Source organism: Vulpes lagopus, chromosome 7 (assembly GCF_018345385.1).
Source record: "Vulpes lagopus strain Blue_001 chromosome 7, ASM1834538v1, whole genome shotgun sequence".
NCBI classification, from domain to species: Eukaryota; Metazoa; Chordata; class Mammalia; order Carnivora; family Canidae; genus Vulpes; species Vulpes lagopus.
The window spans coordinates 7677927-7696915 of record NC_054830.1 but is presented as its reverse complement, the minus strand read 5'-3'; the positions used below and the strand labels follow the sequence as shown (position 1 = coordinate 7696915).

At 51.7% G+C, this 18989-nt stretch overlaps 2 protein-coding genes across 13 annotated transcripts in view; both read right to left on the bottom strand.

The window, feature by feature from the left end:
- The window catches only part of DNM2 (dynamin 2), an 88325-nt gene extending 80733 nt beyond the window's left edge, over nucleotides 1-7592 (bottom strand). For 7 of the 12 annotated variants that reach the window (XM_041760677.1, XM_041760682.1, XM_041760670.1 and 4 more), the window contains exon 1: nucleotides 7269-7590. In XM_041760677.1, the coding sequence (XP_041616611.1) occupies nucleotides 7269-7429 (161 nt within the window). In that variant the 5' untranslated portion in view covers nucleotides 7430-7590. Of the gene's footprint in view, nucleotides 1-7268 lie in introns of all 12 variants that reach the window. The other 5 variants (XM_041760672.1, XM_041760676.1, XM_041760679.1 and 2 more) reach the window with 2 other exon arrangements.
- A 1412-nt stretch (nucleotides 7593-9004) lies between these two features.
- On the bottom strand, nucleotides 9005-17447 carry QTRT1 (queuine tRNA-ribosyltransferase catalytic subunit 1). Its single transcript, XM_041764598.1, has 10 exons — nucleotides 17152-17447; nucleotides 16851-16919; nucleotides 16614-16752; nucleotides 13306-13384; nucleotides 13095-13210; nucleotides 10879-11017; nucleotides 10546-10621; nucleotides 10314-10423; nucleotides 10141-10228; nucleotides 9005-10026 (listed from the first exon to the last, which is right to left on the bottom strand). Exons 1-10 carry the CDS (start codon nucleotides 17392-17394, stop codon nucleotides 9874-9876), a joined length of 1212 nt encoding a protein of 403 aa, XP_041620532.1. The 5' UTR covers nucleotides 17395-17447; the 3' UTR covers nucleotides 9005-9873.
- Between the last annotated feature and the right edge of the window lie 1542 nt (nucleotides 17448-18989).

Here is an 18989-nt window from a genome sequence, read left to right as displayed (position 1 = left end):
TGAAGCAAGGAAGGCCTTGTGCCAAGGCCCCAGCGTGGATCCCAGCTCATGGAGGGTGCTGCCATTTCTCATCGGGGCAGCGAAGGCATCTCTCTCCCACTGGCCCCTCCCTCCACTCCTTACCCCACTGGGGCCATCAGGAAGTTCCAAGCAGCAGTTACAAACGTTCCAACACGGAGAGACCTCCGGGATGTGTTCAGTGGTTGGAAAGCAAATTGCCACGCTACATAAATGGGGTGGTCCCAGTTCTAGAAAGTGGATACGCCAAGAAAGAACCAACTGCAGGCCATGCTGTGTATTTTCTGTAGGTACCGGTGAGTACGTAGGTACAAAAACACGAAAGAGGGCTTGGGTAGGATCCACCCCCACCTCCTGTCCCAGAAGGATAGGACCAGGCTGAAGCATGTTCTTCCTCATCGGTCACAGTTTCCCTTTTCACGAGAACTTGGTCTTCAGCGTCCTACTTGCGTAATTAAAATTAAGGGAGAGGAAGCCTCCCATGGGCACTGTCTTGCCCCTCACGTGCCTGCTGGCTCTGGCCTCTGGCTCAGTTTTCTCTCTGAGCGTGCAGTAGGGACCTGGCAGGCTGGGGCCCTCCGCTCCTGCCCAGGACACTGCCCCGGGGCCTTCGGGGGCACCCCTGTCCAGTCTCTCTCTCCCTCCCCCCGACCATTTTCACAGCATTTCATGTTCAGAAAGTTGTTAACAGGGACACTTGGGTGGCTCAGCAGTTGAGCATCTACCTTCCACTCGGGTCGTGACCCTGCGGTCCTGGGATCGAGTACCACATCAGGCTCCCTGCAGGGAGCCTGCTTCTCCCTCTGCCTCTCTCTCTCTCCCTCTCTGTGTCATGTGAATAAATAAAATCTTAAAAAAAAAAAAAAAAGGGAAGAAAGAAAGTTGTTCATATAACCATGCACCCGATCTCTGTCCATCTTGGTCCCTGCTGGGTTCCCAGCAGCCAGCAGAGGAGCTGCTGCTTCAGGCACATTGGCCAGACACACGGCTAATGGGCTCAAAGGATGCCGAGAGCCAGAAGTTGCTCTACCCATCACCTCAGCCCCCTCCTCCGAACCCCAGTGCCATAGCGTCCATTAGTCACTCCACACTCCCATCCCTGACGTTCCTTCCCTAGCACCTGGCTCTGGAGGTGACAGGCCCAGTTCACGGACTGGCTCCTGCATGCCTCCCTGTGTGACTTCAAGTCACTTCCCCTCTCTGGCCTCAGATTCTCCACCTGTGAAACAAGGATGCTCAGAGCAGCAGCCCTGGGCTGCTGGGACCACACAAATTGCAGACACAAGTGCCCAGGGCATGGCACAGGGTGATGCACCACACACATCACCTCCTACTGTGTCCTAATCATCCAGCAGCAGGTGAAACCAAGAGTCACTCGGCTCCCTGATCACACTGAAGGCGAGTCCGAGAGGGAAGATCCCCAGCACCAAGCACGGGCTACTAACAAGAACCCAAAATGCACCCAGAAGCAGAGTCTTTTCTCTCTCGTGCCATCTTGCTTCAGACGCAAGGCAATTTCTGTCTTTTATTCGGATGGGAGCTAATGCCCTATAAATATCTCATTATTGGCTTGCATTTTCCCAAAGCTTTCACACAATAAGGGCTTAATTACAGCATGTGGTTAGCAACCCCAGTAAATTAAGGGTTAGCTGATGTTCCCATTTTTTCCTGCAATTAAGGGCCTTGTAATTTTGGCATTTCCACTCAAATCGGGCAAAGGCTTGGCAGATGTGGCTCTGACCCAAATGCAAACACCTGGAGAGATGAATGGTTCCCTTCTGTTGGCACTACCTCTGCAAACCCTAAATCTAGAACTGCCCACAAGGTCATCCTCTGCCCTCACCCAGAAACGACCAGCTTACCACCAGGGGATTTCAATTCGTGTACCTAGCAAGGGCCATTATCCCTGGACAGATAACTCTGAAAAAGCACTCGGTGGCCCAGAGCTGAGCTCTGGAGCAATCTGTCTTCCTGGCCATAAACATAATCCGAACAAGCAAAACCAAACCAAGAATCATCTGGGGAGACAACCCCTATATGGCGTTCAGGAAGCATATAGCTTCCCAGGCTTTTTACTATAAAAATACAACTGCTTTGAATGAGATGAGACCACACTTCCACTGGGCCTGGAAATTAACAGGTCTTACACAGCTTTCTGGGTCATTAAATCCTCTTCTAGGTCCCTCTGAGTAGCTATTTCATAGCTGGTTGTTGGACACACTGTTTATCTAGCCAATTCACTGCTGTTGGGCATTTCTCCCAATCTCCCACCACCATACACTAAGTGAGCATAAATAACTCTCACAGCCACGTATTTGTTCACAGCCACGTATTTGTTCACAGCCACCATTTCCACTGAGAAACGCACCAGTGACAGGCTCCCGCTAGCATTTCAGGATCTGGCTCACTGGCTGGCTGGTGCTGGATATAGCCCCCAGGCTAAAGCCAGAAGGAGGCCCACCTGCACTGAGAGCCACTCAATTTACTTTTGCCCTAAAATAAGGTGGTTTTTATATTAACAAAGAAATTATGAATTCCTTTTCTTTGTGGAAAAAAGAAATTAACCAACAGTTGAGTCCTCACCCAGGGCTTTTGCACAACGCAATGCTCTCATGTTTCACAAGGATTAGCTCATTTGATCCTCAGCCTGCTCCCAGGGGAGAGGGAATATCATGATCCCCATTCTCCAGATGCATCAAGTGAGGCCCAGAAAGGTGAGGTCATTCTGCCAACGTGTGACAGGGACAATGACATTCCCACAGGCGCCTCTGGACTCTCCCCATTCAGGCTGGCCCGGGTACTACCAACCACACAGGCAAAGTAACTTTAGTTTTGCACCCAAAGGTAAAACAATGGAAACAGCTGTCATTTGCAAGCAGCTTTAACACCTAAGATCCCTGAAGGCACAAACCAGCCCAAGTGGCAGACCATGTGCCTACCCCTCAGTCTGGCAGGGACACGAGCTGCCAACAGTCATCTGACAAGATCTGTCCAGCACCCACCATGTGCCAGGCAGCAGCCTGGTATGGCCATGTCTCCTGGAGGGACACATCACCAAAGAGCCAATGGAAATGGGAGCTGGAGACGGGAGAGACCCATGGGCAGCTGGGCTCCTCTGTGAGTTGGCAAGTACTGTTCCCTGAGAAAATTGAGGTAAAGCTGAAAATCGCAGGCAAAAGTCCTCAGCTTGCCCAGAACCAGGTCCGGAAGAATTGGAATAGCGCCACTGCAGTCTTCCCTCTGCTCAGAGCCCTCCCACCCCACCCTAGCCCAGCACCTGCTAACCTCAACTCTCCTGCTATACTGGCCTGCAGGCACATGTCCACCTCAGGGCCTTTGCACTTGCTCTTCCCACAGCCTGAGATGCTCTCCCCTCCCCCCACACCCCAACAAATCTTCACTGGTGGCTCCTCCCTTACCTCCTTAAGCCTCTACTCAAATGTCACTTTCCCAAGGAGTGCTCTCAACTGCCTCCCTATTTAAGACCCTAACTTCCCCTTGCCCTGCTCTTCTTTTCCTAAGTTATCATTTTTCCAACCTGTTTCTTCCTTATCTACCAGCCTTGCTGGAAGGCTGCCTCCCCCCAGGGCAGGGGTTTTGGTATCTTACTTAGGGCTGTGTCCACAACAGCCCCATAATAGGGCCAGGCACAGAGTACACGTGCTCAGAAGACATTCTGCAATGAACAAATGAAAACTACAGAGTGTTTTAAGCACTTTGCTAGACACTCTCCCAGACATGTAGTCCTCACTCCATCCTCAACAGCAGGCACCAGGTGACTTTATCTGCCCTAAGAGCTGAAACACACCCATCCTACCACCTGAAAGGGGCCCGAGTAGATCCAGTTAACAGCCCCATTCCCTAGCTGGGGCTACTGAGGCTCAGAGGGGGAATGGCTCACAGGATCAAGCCCAGCCCTAGGGGATTCTGGGCTGGAAGCCTCAACTTCAGCTTCCTCCTCTTCTTCTCCTAAGGAAAAATTTCCCCAGCTCCTCCCTCCATTTGGCTGCTGAGGCTAAAAGACCAGAGTCACTGGAGAGCCACATCTTTCCCCCTCCTCCTTAGGGCCACATGCTGGTACCGGGTGGACAAGCCAAGGGTTTTAAACTCAGGTTTCCAGGGCCAGGAGTCTCCAGGCAAATGTAAACTGAGGCTGGGAGAGTACTAGGGAGTAGTGAGGAGTGTGGCAGCTCACGTGGCCGCTCCTCGTCTGACCTGGCAGCCAGTGGCTGCTGCTTCTGAGATCCAAAGACTTGGTGCCAACCAAGACTTGGGCCCAGGGAGGCCAGAATATGATTATAACGACAATTATAAATTGTCGGAGGGGATTAAAAAAAAATGGCCATGGGGATAGAGTCAATGCACTCGACACCCATTAACTCAAGCAGTCCCCCTGAGGAGGGTCTAACTATTACTCCATTTTATAGAAAAGGAACCTGAGTCCACCTAGCCAAAGTCACACAACCAAACATGCTGGAGCCAGACTGAAGGCCTGGAGCCCACGTATTACAGCACTAAATTCTAGAAAGACCTGTGAGTGTCTGCTAAGCACTGCCAAAATCTGAATTTTGATGTAAAACTTAACTACTGGCAGTTAATTAAAAACAAAAGATTTTATAAACACTGTGCAGGTTAAACAAAAGACCAGCAAGCAGGCCTCAGCATCCCAGGGCTGCCAATCTGCCACCACTGGTATATGCTGAGCTAACTGGGCCATCCTCACTTGGACCACATTCTTAGAAAACCAACAAGAAAGAGGCAATGAAGCAGAGCAGCCCGTGCTGAGCCCCAGGCACAGGCCCTTGACATGCGCTCTCATTTGTCCCTTGAAACTAGCCAAGATGTCCACTGTAAAGGTCCAGAGTGCAAAGAAGCAAACAGGTCCTCATTCAAAACGAGGCCCGCCTGCCACCCCCTACGGCAGGGCTTGGTAGCTAAGAGACCTTACCCACACTCCAGAAATAAAAAGAAGATAGCTCTGTTTGAGCAACCCATACCCAAGAAGCCTTTTTTACAAGTCTGGTTCTCAGGCCCTGAACTAATGCTCTTAACGACCAAGGTCACATTGCAGGCTTTCTGGGAGGAGGTTGCCACAGGAGCCAGCTCAGTAGATGACTGCGTGGGTGGGTGGGTAAGAGAGAAAGGCGAGCAGCAGACAGACTGAGGACAGGGGAAAGAAACCCAAGGCCCCCTCACACACACCTAGAGCCCCGAATTCCTCACCAAATGGCCTTGAGCAAGAGTGCTCAGTTGAGCCTCAGCTTTCTGCTCTGTAAAATGGGGTCATAGCAGAGTCCTCCTCATAAGACTTAAATACAGTCCAGCATGTAACTCAAAAGCACTTTCATCCTGATTAGTTTTTGCTGCGAACGTGAGAACAGCATGGTGAATAACAGCCCGTCCATGTCAACCTACTGTGTGCCACACACTGTGTTAAGTAAGCACTTCCAACATATCAGGTCCCTGCACCATGGCAACAGTCTTGTCGCCATGATGAAGGGGAAACTGAGGTTTAGAGAGGCCAAACTACCTGTGCAAGGTCACAAGGCAAATGAAATGGACAGAACTTTGCTGTGTGCCCACTGAAAGCCTGGGCAGGCAAGAAGATAACCATGCAAACGGGACCCACAGCCCAGCCCAAGTCTCAGGCCAGGCGCAGCTGACCCCAAGTCCACACCTTTCCGCCACACTGGACAACAGGCAAGGCGCCAGAGACGAAGCAGCAAAGGAGGAAATTCATGCCGCTGAGAGCAAAACTTCAGGCCTCTGGGAAGGCAAGGCGGGGCTGGGCACCCAGCTGGGTTCCACTAAGTGCTAGCCTGGTGCTCTTGGGCCAAGGATGAGTCTTTTCTGAGCTTCCCTGCTTGTATGTAAGGTGGGGTTAACAGAACCTCCACCTCACTCTGTGGGGTTTAAGATGCTGACAAAAGAACTCAGCCTGGGGCCTGCCAGATGAACATTACCCCTCAACACCGGTAACAGCCACAGTAATAATAACGATGACTGTGATGTTATCACTTGGCAGCCACAGGCACAAATGGAGTCCGTCCCAGAATGGAGAAGTGACAGCCCATCTGGGAGGCAGAAGGGCAGACTGGGGGGAAGGGAGAGGAAAGAACCAAACACCCCTGGAAGCCACACATTTTCATTCATCAGCTTCCTGAATCCTGGAAACCACCCAATGAGTGGAGTTTGCCCACCGGACAGATGGGCAAACTGAGGCTTCTCAAAGCTACCCAAAAGCCTGATCAGGCTCCAAAAGACAGCCCCCAATTTGCAGGTTTTCGCTTGGGAGCTGGCCCTGTGTTCTGGGGCCCCAGAACACTCTAAAGGTCAGGAAAGAATCCGGCAGAAAGTTCCCCCCAGGATCCTATTTCCAACTGATAGAGAAATTCAAGTTTCATCCCTCAGCTCCCTTGTCCACTGCGTGCTCCCCCTACCCACTACTGCAGGGGTAGGGACAGACAGCCAGGGACTGCCAGCGCACTGAAGGGCAGGCTGTGACAAGGCTGGACACCTCTACAGACAGAAGAAAGGATCAATTTGGGCCAGAAGTCAGCATTTGCAAGGGACCAAGCTTTAGAGTCAGCCTAAGAGAACCAGACAACAGAGACCCTAGGGTCCAGCCAGCCAGTCAGACTGCAGAAGCCAGCCAGAGTAACCCAACAGAGGTACGGCTAAGTGTGAAAGTCTGCGAGGCGGCCAGACAGCACAGGTCGCCCTAGACAGCTAGCCAGGCAGCGGGGGGCTGCCCGGACGGACTGGACAGATGGACAGCCAAATGGTGGCAGCAAGGAGTTCTATCCAGGACAGAGCGACGGCCAACCAGACGGCAGGGGCTGCTCCAGAGAAGTGAACAGCCAGCCAGACCACAGGGGTCGAAGCAATAGGTATCTAGCTGGCAGGTTTCGGACAGACAGAGAAGAGGGACCTAACCCTGACCCCCAGGCAACCAGATGGTAGAGCTCAGCCGTGAAAAGCTGGGGACAGAGGAGTCGGCGACGGTCCACCGCACTTCCCGGCCCACGCCCCCCGGCCGGTGAGACGCCCCGAGGGCCCGAGCCGGCTCCCCAGCCCCGGCAGGAAGCCCTCCGCCCGGGGCGTCCCACAGAGCCCGCCTCCCTGTCCCCGTCCCCGTCGCGGGCACGCAAGCGCCGCAGTTACGCCGGCTGCGCAGGGCGCGCCATTCCCGGTCCGCCCTCCGCGCCCTAGGCCGCCGCCCGCCCGCCGTCGCCGCCGCGCTCGCTCACCGGCCTACGAAGTTCTCGAGCACCGAGCTCTTGCCGGCGCTCTGGCCGCCCACCACGGCGATCTGCGGCAGGTCCAGGTGGCAGCTCTGGCCGATGGAGCTGAAAGCGTCCTGCAGCTTGTTGACCAGCGGGATCAGCTCTTCCATCCCGCGGTTGCCCATGGCGCCGGCGGCCCCGGCCCGAGCGCCCCGCGCTCCCCGCCTGCCCCCGGCCCTTAACGACGCGGCCCCGCGGCGTCCGCGGCCGTTGCTCCCCGCCCGCCCGGGCCTCGGCGCGACGCCCGCTCCCGGCTCGGCCTCACAGTCGCCGCCTCATCCGGTTCTCAGACGACACCCGACCCGAGCGACCTCCCGCCCGGGCCCCCGGGCTGCGCCCAAAGCCCTCATGCCGCCCCCGATTGGCCGGCCCCGCTGCCACTCGTACCCAGGAGCCAATGAAAGAGAGGCATAGGTCTCCGGCTGAGTAGACCTTCCCCCTGGGGACCTCCCGGCGGGCTCATTGGACGCCAGAACTGTCGTTTCTGCGCAAGAGCCAATAGCGTGGGGCAGCGAGTTGTCAAGGCCAGGAGGCGGTGTTTCGGGAAAAGGCACTGTTGGCCCCGCCCATCTTGGGGAGGTCCCTGACGGCAAGAAAACCTAAGTCTCATTGGCAGGAAGACAGGCCAGTCAACAGTGCGGGCCAATGACGTTAGGGATCGATTCATAGACTCTGGTTTGTCACTTGATACTACCTAGTTCCCTAAGAATTTCCCATTGGCTTATATAAATATCACTCCGTTCCTCCAACCAACAAAGCCAAAGAGGACGGGCGTTGACCTGCGAATCCTGACTTTGATTGAGAACTTAGCTGTCAATCAAAGAATCTCCCATTCTTGTGATTGTTGTAGGTCTATTAGAGTCTTCTGGAGTAAAGAAGGCCGACCGTACTCACCGAAGGGCGACACCTCTTGGTGGGACCTGGTAATGATAATCACTTCTGCGTTTCCGGCCTCTGGAGAAAACTACAAGTCCCAGAACGCATCTCGGCCCTGGGCTTGCAAACCAGCTCTTCGCGCGGGGTTGCAATACACTTTGAAGATTAGTCGGGCGTTAGTGGTTCCTAGGGAGAGGCGGGCTGGCGCTGCATCCTTATCTCTCCCTTTTATTCCTATAAAGTCCCACCTTCACGCTTTTACAAATTTTGTGCCCTTTCCTAGGAACACCCTCCGCTCACGCCACGACTTGACTCGGCTAACATCTGCAACGTTGTTCCCCTATCTCTTCAACTTGAGCGCATCGTGACCTCTTGGAGCACCCAATGAAACTCAACGGATCCTCTCCCCTTGAAAAGATACTATTTTGCAGTGTTGGAACTAGGAATCTTGACCTCGTGGGAAAAAAGCCGGAGATAGGTGGAAGGATTTTATGAGAAGTGATTTGATCCCCTGGGCGTGGATTGGCCAGAGAAGCAGCCCAATAAGGAGTCAGATGCCATGGAGGTAGGGAAGTGGGCCGATGGGGCAGTATCGGAGGAATAGAGAAATAGTGGGGAGGAGGACGGCAGAGTGGCCCATGGTATATGCCTGCTCCAAGACCTAAAACCCCGATCGCAGAGAGATGGGCAAAAAAGTCAACCGAGACAAGGCGTGGCATTGCAGCCTTCACCACGGCAACCTGGAAACACCCTAGAAGCTCCTTCTCTGAGCTGGTTAAATAAATACTGTGCAAGAACTGTAAGAAACACAGGAAGTCTTCATGTTCCGACATGTTAACAATTTGAAATATACTGAGAGAAAAAAAAGATACAGAACCACACGTAAAGGAGGCCCACATTCATGAAAAATATATACACATGGAAAACCTCTGAGAGAATACACACATTGATGAAAGTAGTTGCATTTTTATGCTATTGGAATAGTGGATCCTACTTTTGGATTACTTTCTCAATATAAAAACCCTTATCTTCTCAGAGCAGCAGCTCTATAATTGGCCATATCTAGGTTAAGTCATGCGCCTATTTGCTCATGTCATTCCTCTAAACCTGTCTCCTTATCTGTAAAATGGGGAATGCAGCTACACGTGCATCATAGGGTGGCAAGAATTAAACACAGACAACAGCCATTTAGAACAGTACCAGGCACAGTGTAAGCACTGGCTGGATCACACCGACCGTCCTCACCATGTTTACTGACAGCAAAATTGTGCCACAAGTCAAGAGTCAAGGCTAAGAGCATGAACACTGGAGCCAGGCTGCTACTTCTCAGTGGTGACCCTGGGGAAGCTATTTCCCTCTATGCCTGTTTCCTCACTTTTGAAAAGTGGGGGAACAAGAGGTGCCCCTCTCAGGACAGCTGGAGGCCTTGAGCCAGAGGAAAAAGGATGCAGCTCCCACACTGTGGCGCATCCTCTATGCTGGGCTGAGCCAGGTAGTTTCCAGATATCAGCTGCTGCTGTGGTTACTTATTACTATCAACAGGGGGAGGGGACACTGGCCACAGAGACACTCAGAGGAAAAAGAGGACTGAGACAGGCCACCTTCCCAAGAAGGCACAGATAGTCTAAGTTAGAATAATAATTTTTTAAAAATCCTTCCAATACCTCCCATTCCCTCCCTCCCCCAAGCCAGATCAACGCAGTGTGATTCCCACAGAGGCCAGGGCTTCAGTGGCCCAGGTGGGACAGAGGGTGGGGTCCCCATACATGGTGCCCATGAAGTCCCGCACGAAGTCAGGGAAGCGCTTCTCCACAATGCTGGCACGCACAGCACTCATCAGCTGCAGCTGCAGGGGGTAGGTGTCAGCCAAGATCTCAGCCAAGGGACCCCAGAATCCTCCCCCACGACCACCACCTCCTCCCCCAACACCATGCCTGGCCCATCCTGGCTGCAGGCCCACCTGGTAGGCAATATTGTGGACAGTGAGGTGGTGCAGGGCAGCAGTGTTGTCACTGTGGAGCAGTGCGTGCAGGAAGGCCCGGCTGTGCCTGTGGACAGGAGGTGAGGCTCAGCCATGCAGAGTCCTGCACCCCTCCACACCCTCTCCCAGCCCCCAGGCCCATCTTCCCCTACTTCTGGCAGGTGGGACAGGTACAGTTGGAGTCTATGGGTCGGAAGTCCTTCTCATACTGCTTCTTCTTCAGCTGCAGGTTCCCAGTGGGCACCAAAGCGGAGCCAAAGCGCTGGGGGAAGGGTGGAGGAAGGGAAGATGGGTCAACCAGATCTTCATGCTCACTGGCCCCACCCCCACTTGCCCACCCCTGCAACACCCCCTGCCCCGTCTGCCCCCTGCCCAGGGCCTCACCGCAGTCCTCGTGGGAAAGACGCAGTCGAACATGTCACATCCAAGAGCCACGCAGACCACCAGATCAGTGGCATAGCTGGGGGCAGGGTCATGGAGGGGAGGGAGCAGAGAACCTCATGCCCTGGTCACACACCCAGGTCTCCCCCAACACACACACTCTGGCTCCCCAGGGACTGGGCCACATTCCCTCTGAACCACCCCCAGAGGAAAGCCGTGTTCTCCTTTGGTCCCCTCCCAAGCAGGGCTGTGTCCTTCCACCAATGCCAGCCCAGGCAGGAGTCCCCAGGAACCCGCTCCCCGCAGGTAGGGCCGGTTCGCCTCTCCCCCACATACCCGACCCCCATCAGGTATCGTGGCTTGTCCTTAGGCAGCCTTGAGGTGCTCAGAGCCACCATCCTCCAGAACTGGCCCTTGCTTTCGCCCCCACTCAGGCCCCCGATGGCGAAGCCCGGCACGTCCCTCTTGGTCATCTCTGGGGGCACAGGGCAATGTGAGGGGCCACCAGACAAAAGAACATATGCCTCCTCCTCTGCAGCCCCAGGGCAGAGCCAGCCCTGACCTCCACAGTCCCTCAGGAAGAAAGGGGGGGGGTCTGTCTGTCTGTCTAAGGGCCGCTGGTGATCTCAGCTATCATTTGTTGAGTGCCTGCTGCGTGTGAGGTCCCCTCTCATCCTTCAATTCTCAGGAGAGGCCCACAGCCTGTGCTCCCTTAGCCAACACCTAAGATGAAGCCAGGTATGTTTTCAAAACTGAGAATTTTCCAGATTTAGAACAGTAAACATCCTATATGCTGGATAACAGCCTGTACTCAAACAGTGAAACATTTATGCGGCAAAACATGTAGAGACTCCCAAAAACTGGGGTGAATAACCAGAGGTCTGGTCTTGCCACCAAATGAGTTAGCTACAAATTCCTGAGTGGTTTGCATTTTCAAAATGGGCTATTAGGCTCCAGAATTTGCAGAGAATGGGCGGCAGCTCCGCACTTGTTGTCAAGGTGTTCAGAGCTTGACATTGGCCAGAGGCCGCATATTCCAGAGACTGGATTTGAACTCGGGTCTAGCTGCCACACCCAGCCATGTCTTGGGCCCCAGTTGCCTAGTTCAACCAGGGAAGGCCACAGTATCCACAAAAGGGACCCGGTCCAAGGGTCAGGTTTTGAAGCTGGAATGCGCAGCAGAATCAACTAGGGACAAGTTGTTCAAATGTGGCCTCCTGGGCGCCCCTACAGTGGACTCAAATCCAGTCATTGGGGAAAACCCAGGTGGGGCTGGTGCAGGTGAGCTTGGAGCACTTTGAGAAGCACCACCAGCATAGTCAGGCTGGCCTGATTGTAGAATTCATTTCTTGGTCAACCTGCAGGCGGCCAAGAAATGAATCCTACAGGGCAAGACTAGCATGGTTGTTTTTTGTGTTTTGTTTTTTGTTTTGTTTTTTTTTAATGAGAGAACAGAGAATACCAGAACATGTTTCACGTATAAGGATCATGTTTCATGAAGTCTTGGTTTCTGCTTTCATCTATGTCCACATATACTGGGCTGTGACATGAAATGTTATCTCTGACTGGGGATCTCCATAAAAAAGACTTACCAGACCGGGAGCTGGGCACAGCTTGAGGACAAAAGGAATTACAACAAGGGCAGTCTTCACAATGGCACACACTGATGCCTGCCAGGTGCAGGCACAAGACTTTGAACATTTTCCCGTTTATCTTCACTTCGACCCTATGACATAGGGATATGTGCCCATTTTACAGAGAAAAAAGTGAGGCTCAGAGAGGCCAAGCCACTAGCCCAAGGGTTCACAGCCATGCGGCAGCAAATCAGAGGTATGGATCCTGCCAGCCAAACACCAGGACCCAGAGTCTTGCCCATGACACCTCATTGCCTTTGAGCCCCATCTCTGCCTCCCTTTTGTCTCCATTGCCATGTCCTTCATACGGGCCTGTCACTCTTCCCCTGAGCAAATACTCCAATGTCTTCATGGGCCTTCTGCTCCCTATCCTACTGGGATTTTTCTATGATGCCCCTTGTTCCCTGTCACTTTCCCACTCAACAGGCCTCAATGGCTCCCCAGTACCTCAGTATGGTATCCCAGGGCCTCCAATGTCAGCACAATGCCCCAAGCCCAACCCCTCATTCCTGACCCTGAAGAGGAAGCAGCATCTGTATTGGTTAACGCCATAGGTTCTATAACCCAGGAACAGGCTCCAATTCCCAGCTCTGCAACATCCAAGCTGCGTGGCTTGGGGTAAGTGACTTTACACCTCTATGTTTCAGGTTCCTCTTCTGTAACCTTACAGGATGGTTACAAAAACTCAATGGGTCAATCTGTACCAGCATGTGGCATAGCGTCTGGTGAACACCCCAAAATTGCTAGCTATTGGATTTCCAATCATTCTGCGAAGATTCTAGTCCATTCTGCCTCTGGGCCTTTGCTTCGATTATTCCTTCCACCCATCAACAACCACTGTCAGCACCATCACGTGACAGGCCCAGGTGGGGCCCTCAGTGATGGACAAGCCCTGGATCTACGAACACATGGCTCTACCTTCGAGGCAGGTGGCCCGGAGGTCTGCGTCTAGCCCACCCTGGATGATGGCAAAGAGGTTTTGCTTGTCTGGCCGCTGATGGGCTGCAATGCAACGGTCCAGCCAGCGGATTGACCTGTAAGAGGACCCCAGTCATGAGCCCTAGGGTAGGGAGACAAAGCTATAGGATTAGGATCCCCTCCCCCAATACACAAACACACACACACACACCTGTACATGGCCTCCTCCACACGTGGCCCCGTCACAGTGCTGCTGACCACATCATCCAGTTGCATGATGATGTCTGAGCCTGGGGGGAGTTGGGGGTGAGACAGAAGCACCATCACTAGGAAAGGTTTCACTTCCTGTTGGGGACAATCAGGACTCAAGAAGTTCCTCCTTGGGTCTTGCTGACTCCCACACAGCCCCCCAGTCTGTTTATACAACAACCAGAGGGAGCTTTTAAAGATACCCATTTGATCTTGCCTCACCCAGCTAAAACCCTGCCCAGGCACATAGAATAAACTTCCACTTCTGCAAATTTACCTTTTAAAAACAAAATTTTGTGTCTACAAAGTGATCCTCCATGGTATAGCAGGCAATAGCATGATGGGAGCCCAAGTGACCATCAACAGGGAACTGGCTAAATAAATCATGGTCCAACCCTTAACAGAACATTCCTTTCCCTCAATTCCAAAATCAAGAAGCTTCTTAAAATCAAAGACTTTATCTTATGCTTATGGCATACCTAATTTGGCAGCAAAACCCAAAACAGTTATAATCTTTCATAAAATCCAATTTAGCAGGTGACTTATTCAGTCTTAAAAAGGGAGAAAATTAAAGAAAAAAAAAAAGAAGAAGAAATTTTTAACAAATACTACAACTTTGTGGCCACTATGCTCAGTGAAATAAGCCGCACACAAAAAGACAAATACTGGGCAGCCCCCGTAGTGCAGCAGTTTAGCACCGCCTGCAGCCTGGGGTGTGATCCTGGAGACCCTGAATCGAGTCCCACGTCAGGCTCCCTGCATGGAGCCTGCTTCTCCCTCTGCCTGTGTCTCTGCCTCTCTCTCTCTCTGTGTGTGTGTCTAAATAAATAAATAAATAAATAAATAAATAAATAAATAAATACAAATACTGTATGATTCCATTTATATAAGGTCCCTAGAAATGTCAAATTCATAGAGACAGGAAGTAGGTAACAGGAGCCAGAGGCTGGTGGAGAGGGATGGAGAGTTAGTGTTTAATGCGAACAGAGTTTCAGTTTCACAAGATGAAGAGTTCTGGAGAGGGATGGTGGTGATGGTTGAACAACAATGCAAATGTGCATAATGCCACTAACTTGGACACTTAAACATGGTTATAGTAGGGGTGCCTGGCTGGCTCAGTCAGTAGAGCATGCCACTCTGGGTCTCGCAGTCAAGTTCAAACCCCACATTGGGCATGGCGCCTATGTAAAGAAATAAGTAAATTTAAAAAGTGAAAAATAAAAATAAATGAGTAAAAAGGGTTAAATTTTTTTAATGGTAAATTTTATGTGACATGTATTTTGCCACAGTTTTTTTTTAAAGATTTTATTTATTCATTCATGAGAAACAGAGAGAGACAGAGACCTAGGCAGAGGGAGAAGGTTCCCTGCGGGGAGCCTGATAGGAGACTCGATCTCAGGACCCCGGGATCACAACCTGAGCCAAAGGCAGACGTTCAACCACTGAGTCACCCAGGTGCCCCACCACAATTTTTTTTTTAATATTTTATTTATTTATTCATGAGAGACACAGAGAGAGAGAGGCAAAGACACAGGCAGAGGGAGAAGCAGGCTCCATGTAGGGAGCCGGACACAGGACTCAGTTCCAGGTCTCTAGGACCACACCCTGGACCGAAGGCGGCACTAAACCACTGAGCCACCCAGGCTACCCTACAATATTTTTTAATGGAAAAAAGAAAAAGTAACATTTAACAGACCTTCTAGGATGCTATGTATACTAAATTATTTTTATAAAATATTACAATTCTGAACTGACCTGAAGAATTTCAGATTAGGGGCTGTGGATTTATACATGTTAGAAACGCCCAGGGAATATTGCCAAGATGCATCATTACAGGAAAAAAGCACACACAGTGCACCACACAAACTCAAGATGGGGCAATTTAATAAATAAACAAACCCATGATATCATGGTGATCCTAGAAAAACTGAATGAAAAGATTCATTCATCACTGCTGGCAGATGCTAAGTAATTAATCCATGAAAACCAGTAAATGAGGAAAGGAATGAATCCCACTTTTCCTATATGAATTAAACAAGCTGGTCTCCCAAGGGTAGGTGAGGGACATTTGTCTCTACAGAAATAACCTGGCTGATGAATGAAGAAAGAATATTACCACTTTGGAACTCCTAATGGCATGATAGTCCCAGGCAGAGTGTTGATGGTTCACTGGGAGACACCAGCAGACATTAGGGGCTTCCTGATGGAAATATACATGCTGTGAAGCCCTCTTGCCAAAGGAAAGAATGTGAATCTGGCGCAGACCTTGAACTCTGACCCCCACCAACTAAGTAAACCCAGAAGGCAGAGGAAAACTGTTACACAGCATTATGGAGAAGTGGCCAGCAAAAGTCAGTCCCTGTGACACATGACAGGGGAAAGGAACTTGTTTCTTCAAGGAGCAAATTTCTTTAAAAAAAAAAAAAAAAAAAGGACAGTGCCTGGGTGGCTCAGTCAGTTAAACCCCAGACTCCTGATTTCTGTTCAGGTCATGATCTCAAGGGTGGGGAGATCCAGACCCACCTCCAAAACCACATCAGGCCCTTGGCCCTTCCTCAGTGCTTGGGATCCTCTGCCTCTCCCTCTGCCCCTCCCTCCACCCTCTCAAATAATTAAAATCTTTAACAAAAAAAAAAAAGGAAGAGGGGCCCCTGGGTCAGTCAGTTAAGCATCTGCCTTGGGTTCAGGACATGATTCCTGGGTTCTGGGATCCAACCCCCATTGGGCTCCCTGTTCAGCAGGGAACTTGCTTCTCTAGCTCCCCCCCCACCCCCGCTCCCCCTGCTTTCACACTTCTGCGAGCTCTCTGTCAAATAAATAAAATCATTTAAAAAAAGGAAAAAGGGAAGGGGGTAGAGCTAGAAACTACATGTGTACTATATATAATAAAGAGAAACGTTCATTGTCTTTACAAGGAATGGCGGGGGGCGGGGGGCGGTTACTGATGGAAAGGCGAGGGACCTAAAGCTTCCCCAATCCCCCTTTGGTGCTTCCATAATTTCAACATATCTTTGCCGAGCTAATTTGTCATTTAGGAGAAATAATAGCAATAAAATCATAACAAAAGCTACGACACGCCGGGCACTGTGTTGAGAGATTTACAAACATTACGTCATTATTCCTGTGAACTATCCCCATTCAAGTCCACTTGTGTGAAGCTCAGGCAGGGGGAGTGACCTACCCAAAGCCCAGCAGCAAGTAAGGAAAGCGCCCGCCTCACCTCCACCCCCTAGAGGCAAGGGAAGGGGAGGCCGCCCCAGATTCGCTCACCTAAAGCGTTCTGGATCTCCACGGACTTCTCCGGGCTCAGGAGGGTCTCGTCGCCGTCGTAGGGGGAGCGGAAGCGGACGCCCTCCTCCGTCACCTCGGACAGGGACACCAGAGACACCATCTGGAAGCCGCCGCTGTCCTGGGGGAAATCCCACCGCAGGGCGGTCAGAGGGGTGGGACTGGAGAACCTCCACCTCTGACAAGTGCCCTGGGACCCCGGCCCCGATGCCGCCTCACCGTCAGCAGATTGTGGGGCCAGTTCATGAAGCCGTGGAGACCGTGGGCTTTCTGGATCAGCTCGGGTCCCTGGGTTAGCGGAAGAAAGGATCAGGTTAGGGACGAGCGCTACCCTGAGGGCTCATGTTGGAGGACAGAGCTGGCCAGCTCGGGTCCCCGCCGCTCCCTCACGCCCAACACAAGGCCCGGGCCACCAGGGTCACTCGGGAGGTGTTTGTGGATTGACTTGGAGGCCCGTGTCTCGGAGGAGCCCGTACTCCCCACTCTCTGCCGCCGCCCCAACAAGGCAGAACCCACCCACCGGCCTCAGACCCAGATGGTAGGTGTTGCCCAGGCAGATGCGGCAGCCCAGCGCGTCCAGTTGCTCGGCCGTGATGCCCTTCATAGTGGCCTGCGTGCCCACTGGCATGAACACCGGAGTGGCTACCGGCCCGTGCGGCAGCCTCAGCTCTCCTGCCCGGGCCCTGGATCGGCTGCACTCGGCCACCAGCCGCATTATGCGCGGGGCCGACTCTAGAGACGTGGGGTTTACTGCTGCCGCCATCTTAGCTGACGGAACCACGTGGACACTGCAGCACCCTGGGCGGCGCCATGTTGATTGAAGTCACGTGACGCGGGCGCGGGCTGCAGCGGCGGAAGAGAGTGGGGGAACCATGGCAACAGACGCCGGCGCGCTCGTCCCCGCGGAGCGCTCAGTTCGTTCCCACCCGCTGCGTGTTGTCGGGAAAAATAAATATCGTTATGGGTTCGAACCCCACCCCGGCCACTTGCCTGCTCTACAATCAAAGCCTCTCTCTAAGCGATCATTTTTCTCCTGTATAAAATGGGGCGAATAATTGTGTTTCGCTATTAAAAACATTGTAAAAGGGCGCCTGGCTTGGCTTCAGTCGGTAAATCATGCCACTGGGTCTCGGGGTTTTAGTTTCAAGCCCCACCTTGGGTGTTGAGATTGCTACAAATCTTTTAACAAAAAGTAAAAATATAAATACATGAAAACTATGTAAAGACTGAGAAGCATGCATATAGAGATCTTAATAAGATGCCTTGCACAGGCTTTTGTCTATCTTGTCCATTAATTTGTCCCAAGAATTTAGAACAGCACCTAGCACCCAGTACATGCTGAATATACATTGATTTATACAATAAGAGAAAGAATGCCAGATTTACAGATTGAGACCCAGAACCTAACCACATTAATTCATTCATTTATTCAGTGAAGACCTACATATATACATCCCTACTAGTGCCAGCCTTTGTGCTGCACAGGGATGAGAGGCTGGGTCATGGATTTATTGAGCACTAGCTGTGTTCCACTAATAACCAAGTATTATATAATATGTAAGAACTGTTATTGTTGAAAATGGAGCGGATATCTATCCCAGCCAGCAGAGGGCGCCATTGCCCCAGAATCCTTCCTCTCAGTGGCCCACTGGCCTAAATTGTGCTGATCTGAACAAGATTCTGACCCTCAAGGAGCCTTAGGCTAATGATGCCAGCTTTTCAGAGTGGCAGGAGTCTTCACTGAGGCCAAGTCTGGAAAATGCGCAACCATGAGATTCCACCTCAGGGCCTTTGCACTTGCTATTGCCTTTGTCTGCCATACTTTCTGATTTTCCCATGGCTGACATATTTTGTCAGTTGCTCCTCACTCCCCCAGTCTTAATAATGTTGCACCTCTATCACTCTGTATCATGTCGCTTATAACTTATATTGTACTTTTAAAGCCTCTACACAGGGATGCCCAGGTGGCTCAGTGGCTGAGCCTCTGCCTTGGGCTCAGGGTGTGATACTGGAATCCCAGGATCCAGTCCTACATCAGGTTCCTTGCAGGAAACCTGCTTCTCCCTCTGCCTGTGTCTCTGCCTCTCTTCCTCTATCTGCCATGAATAAATATATAAAATATTTTTTTATTTGTTTAAGATTTTATTTATTTATTCACAACAGACAGAGAGAGACAGAGGCAGAGACACAGGCAGAGGGAGAATCAGGCTCTATGCAGGGAGCCCGATGTGAGACTCGATCCTGGGACTCTAGGATCACACCCTGGGCTAAAGGCAGGTGCTAAACCACTGAGCCACGCAGGCATCCCAATAAAACCTTAAAAAAAAAAAGCCTCTATACGTTGACAATGCCCAAATT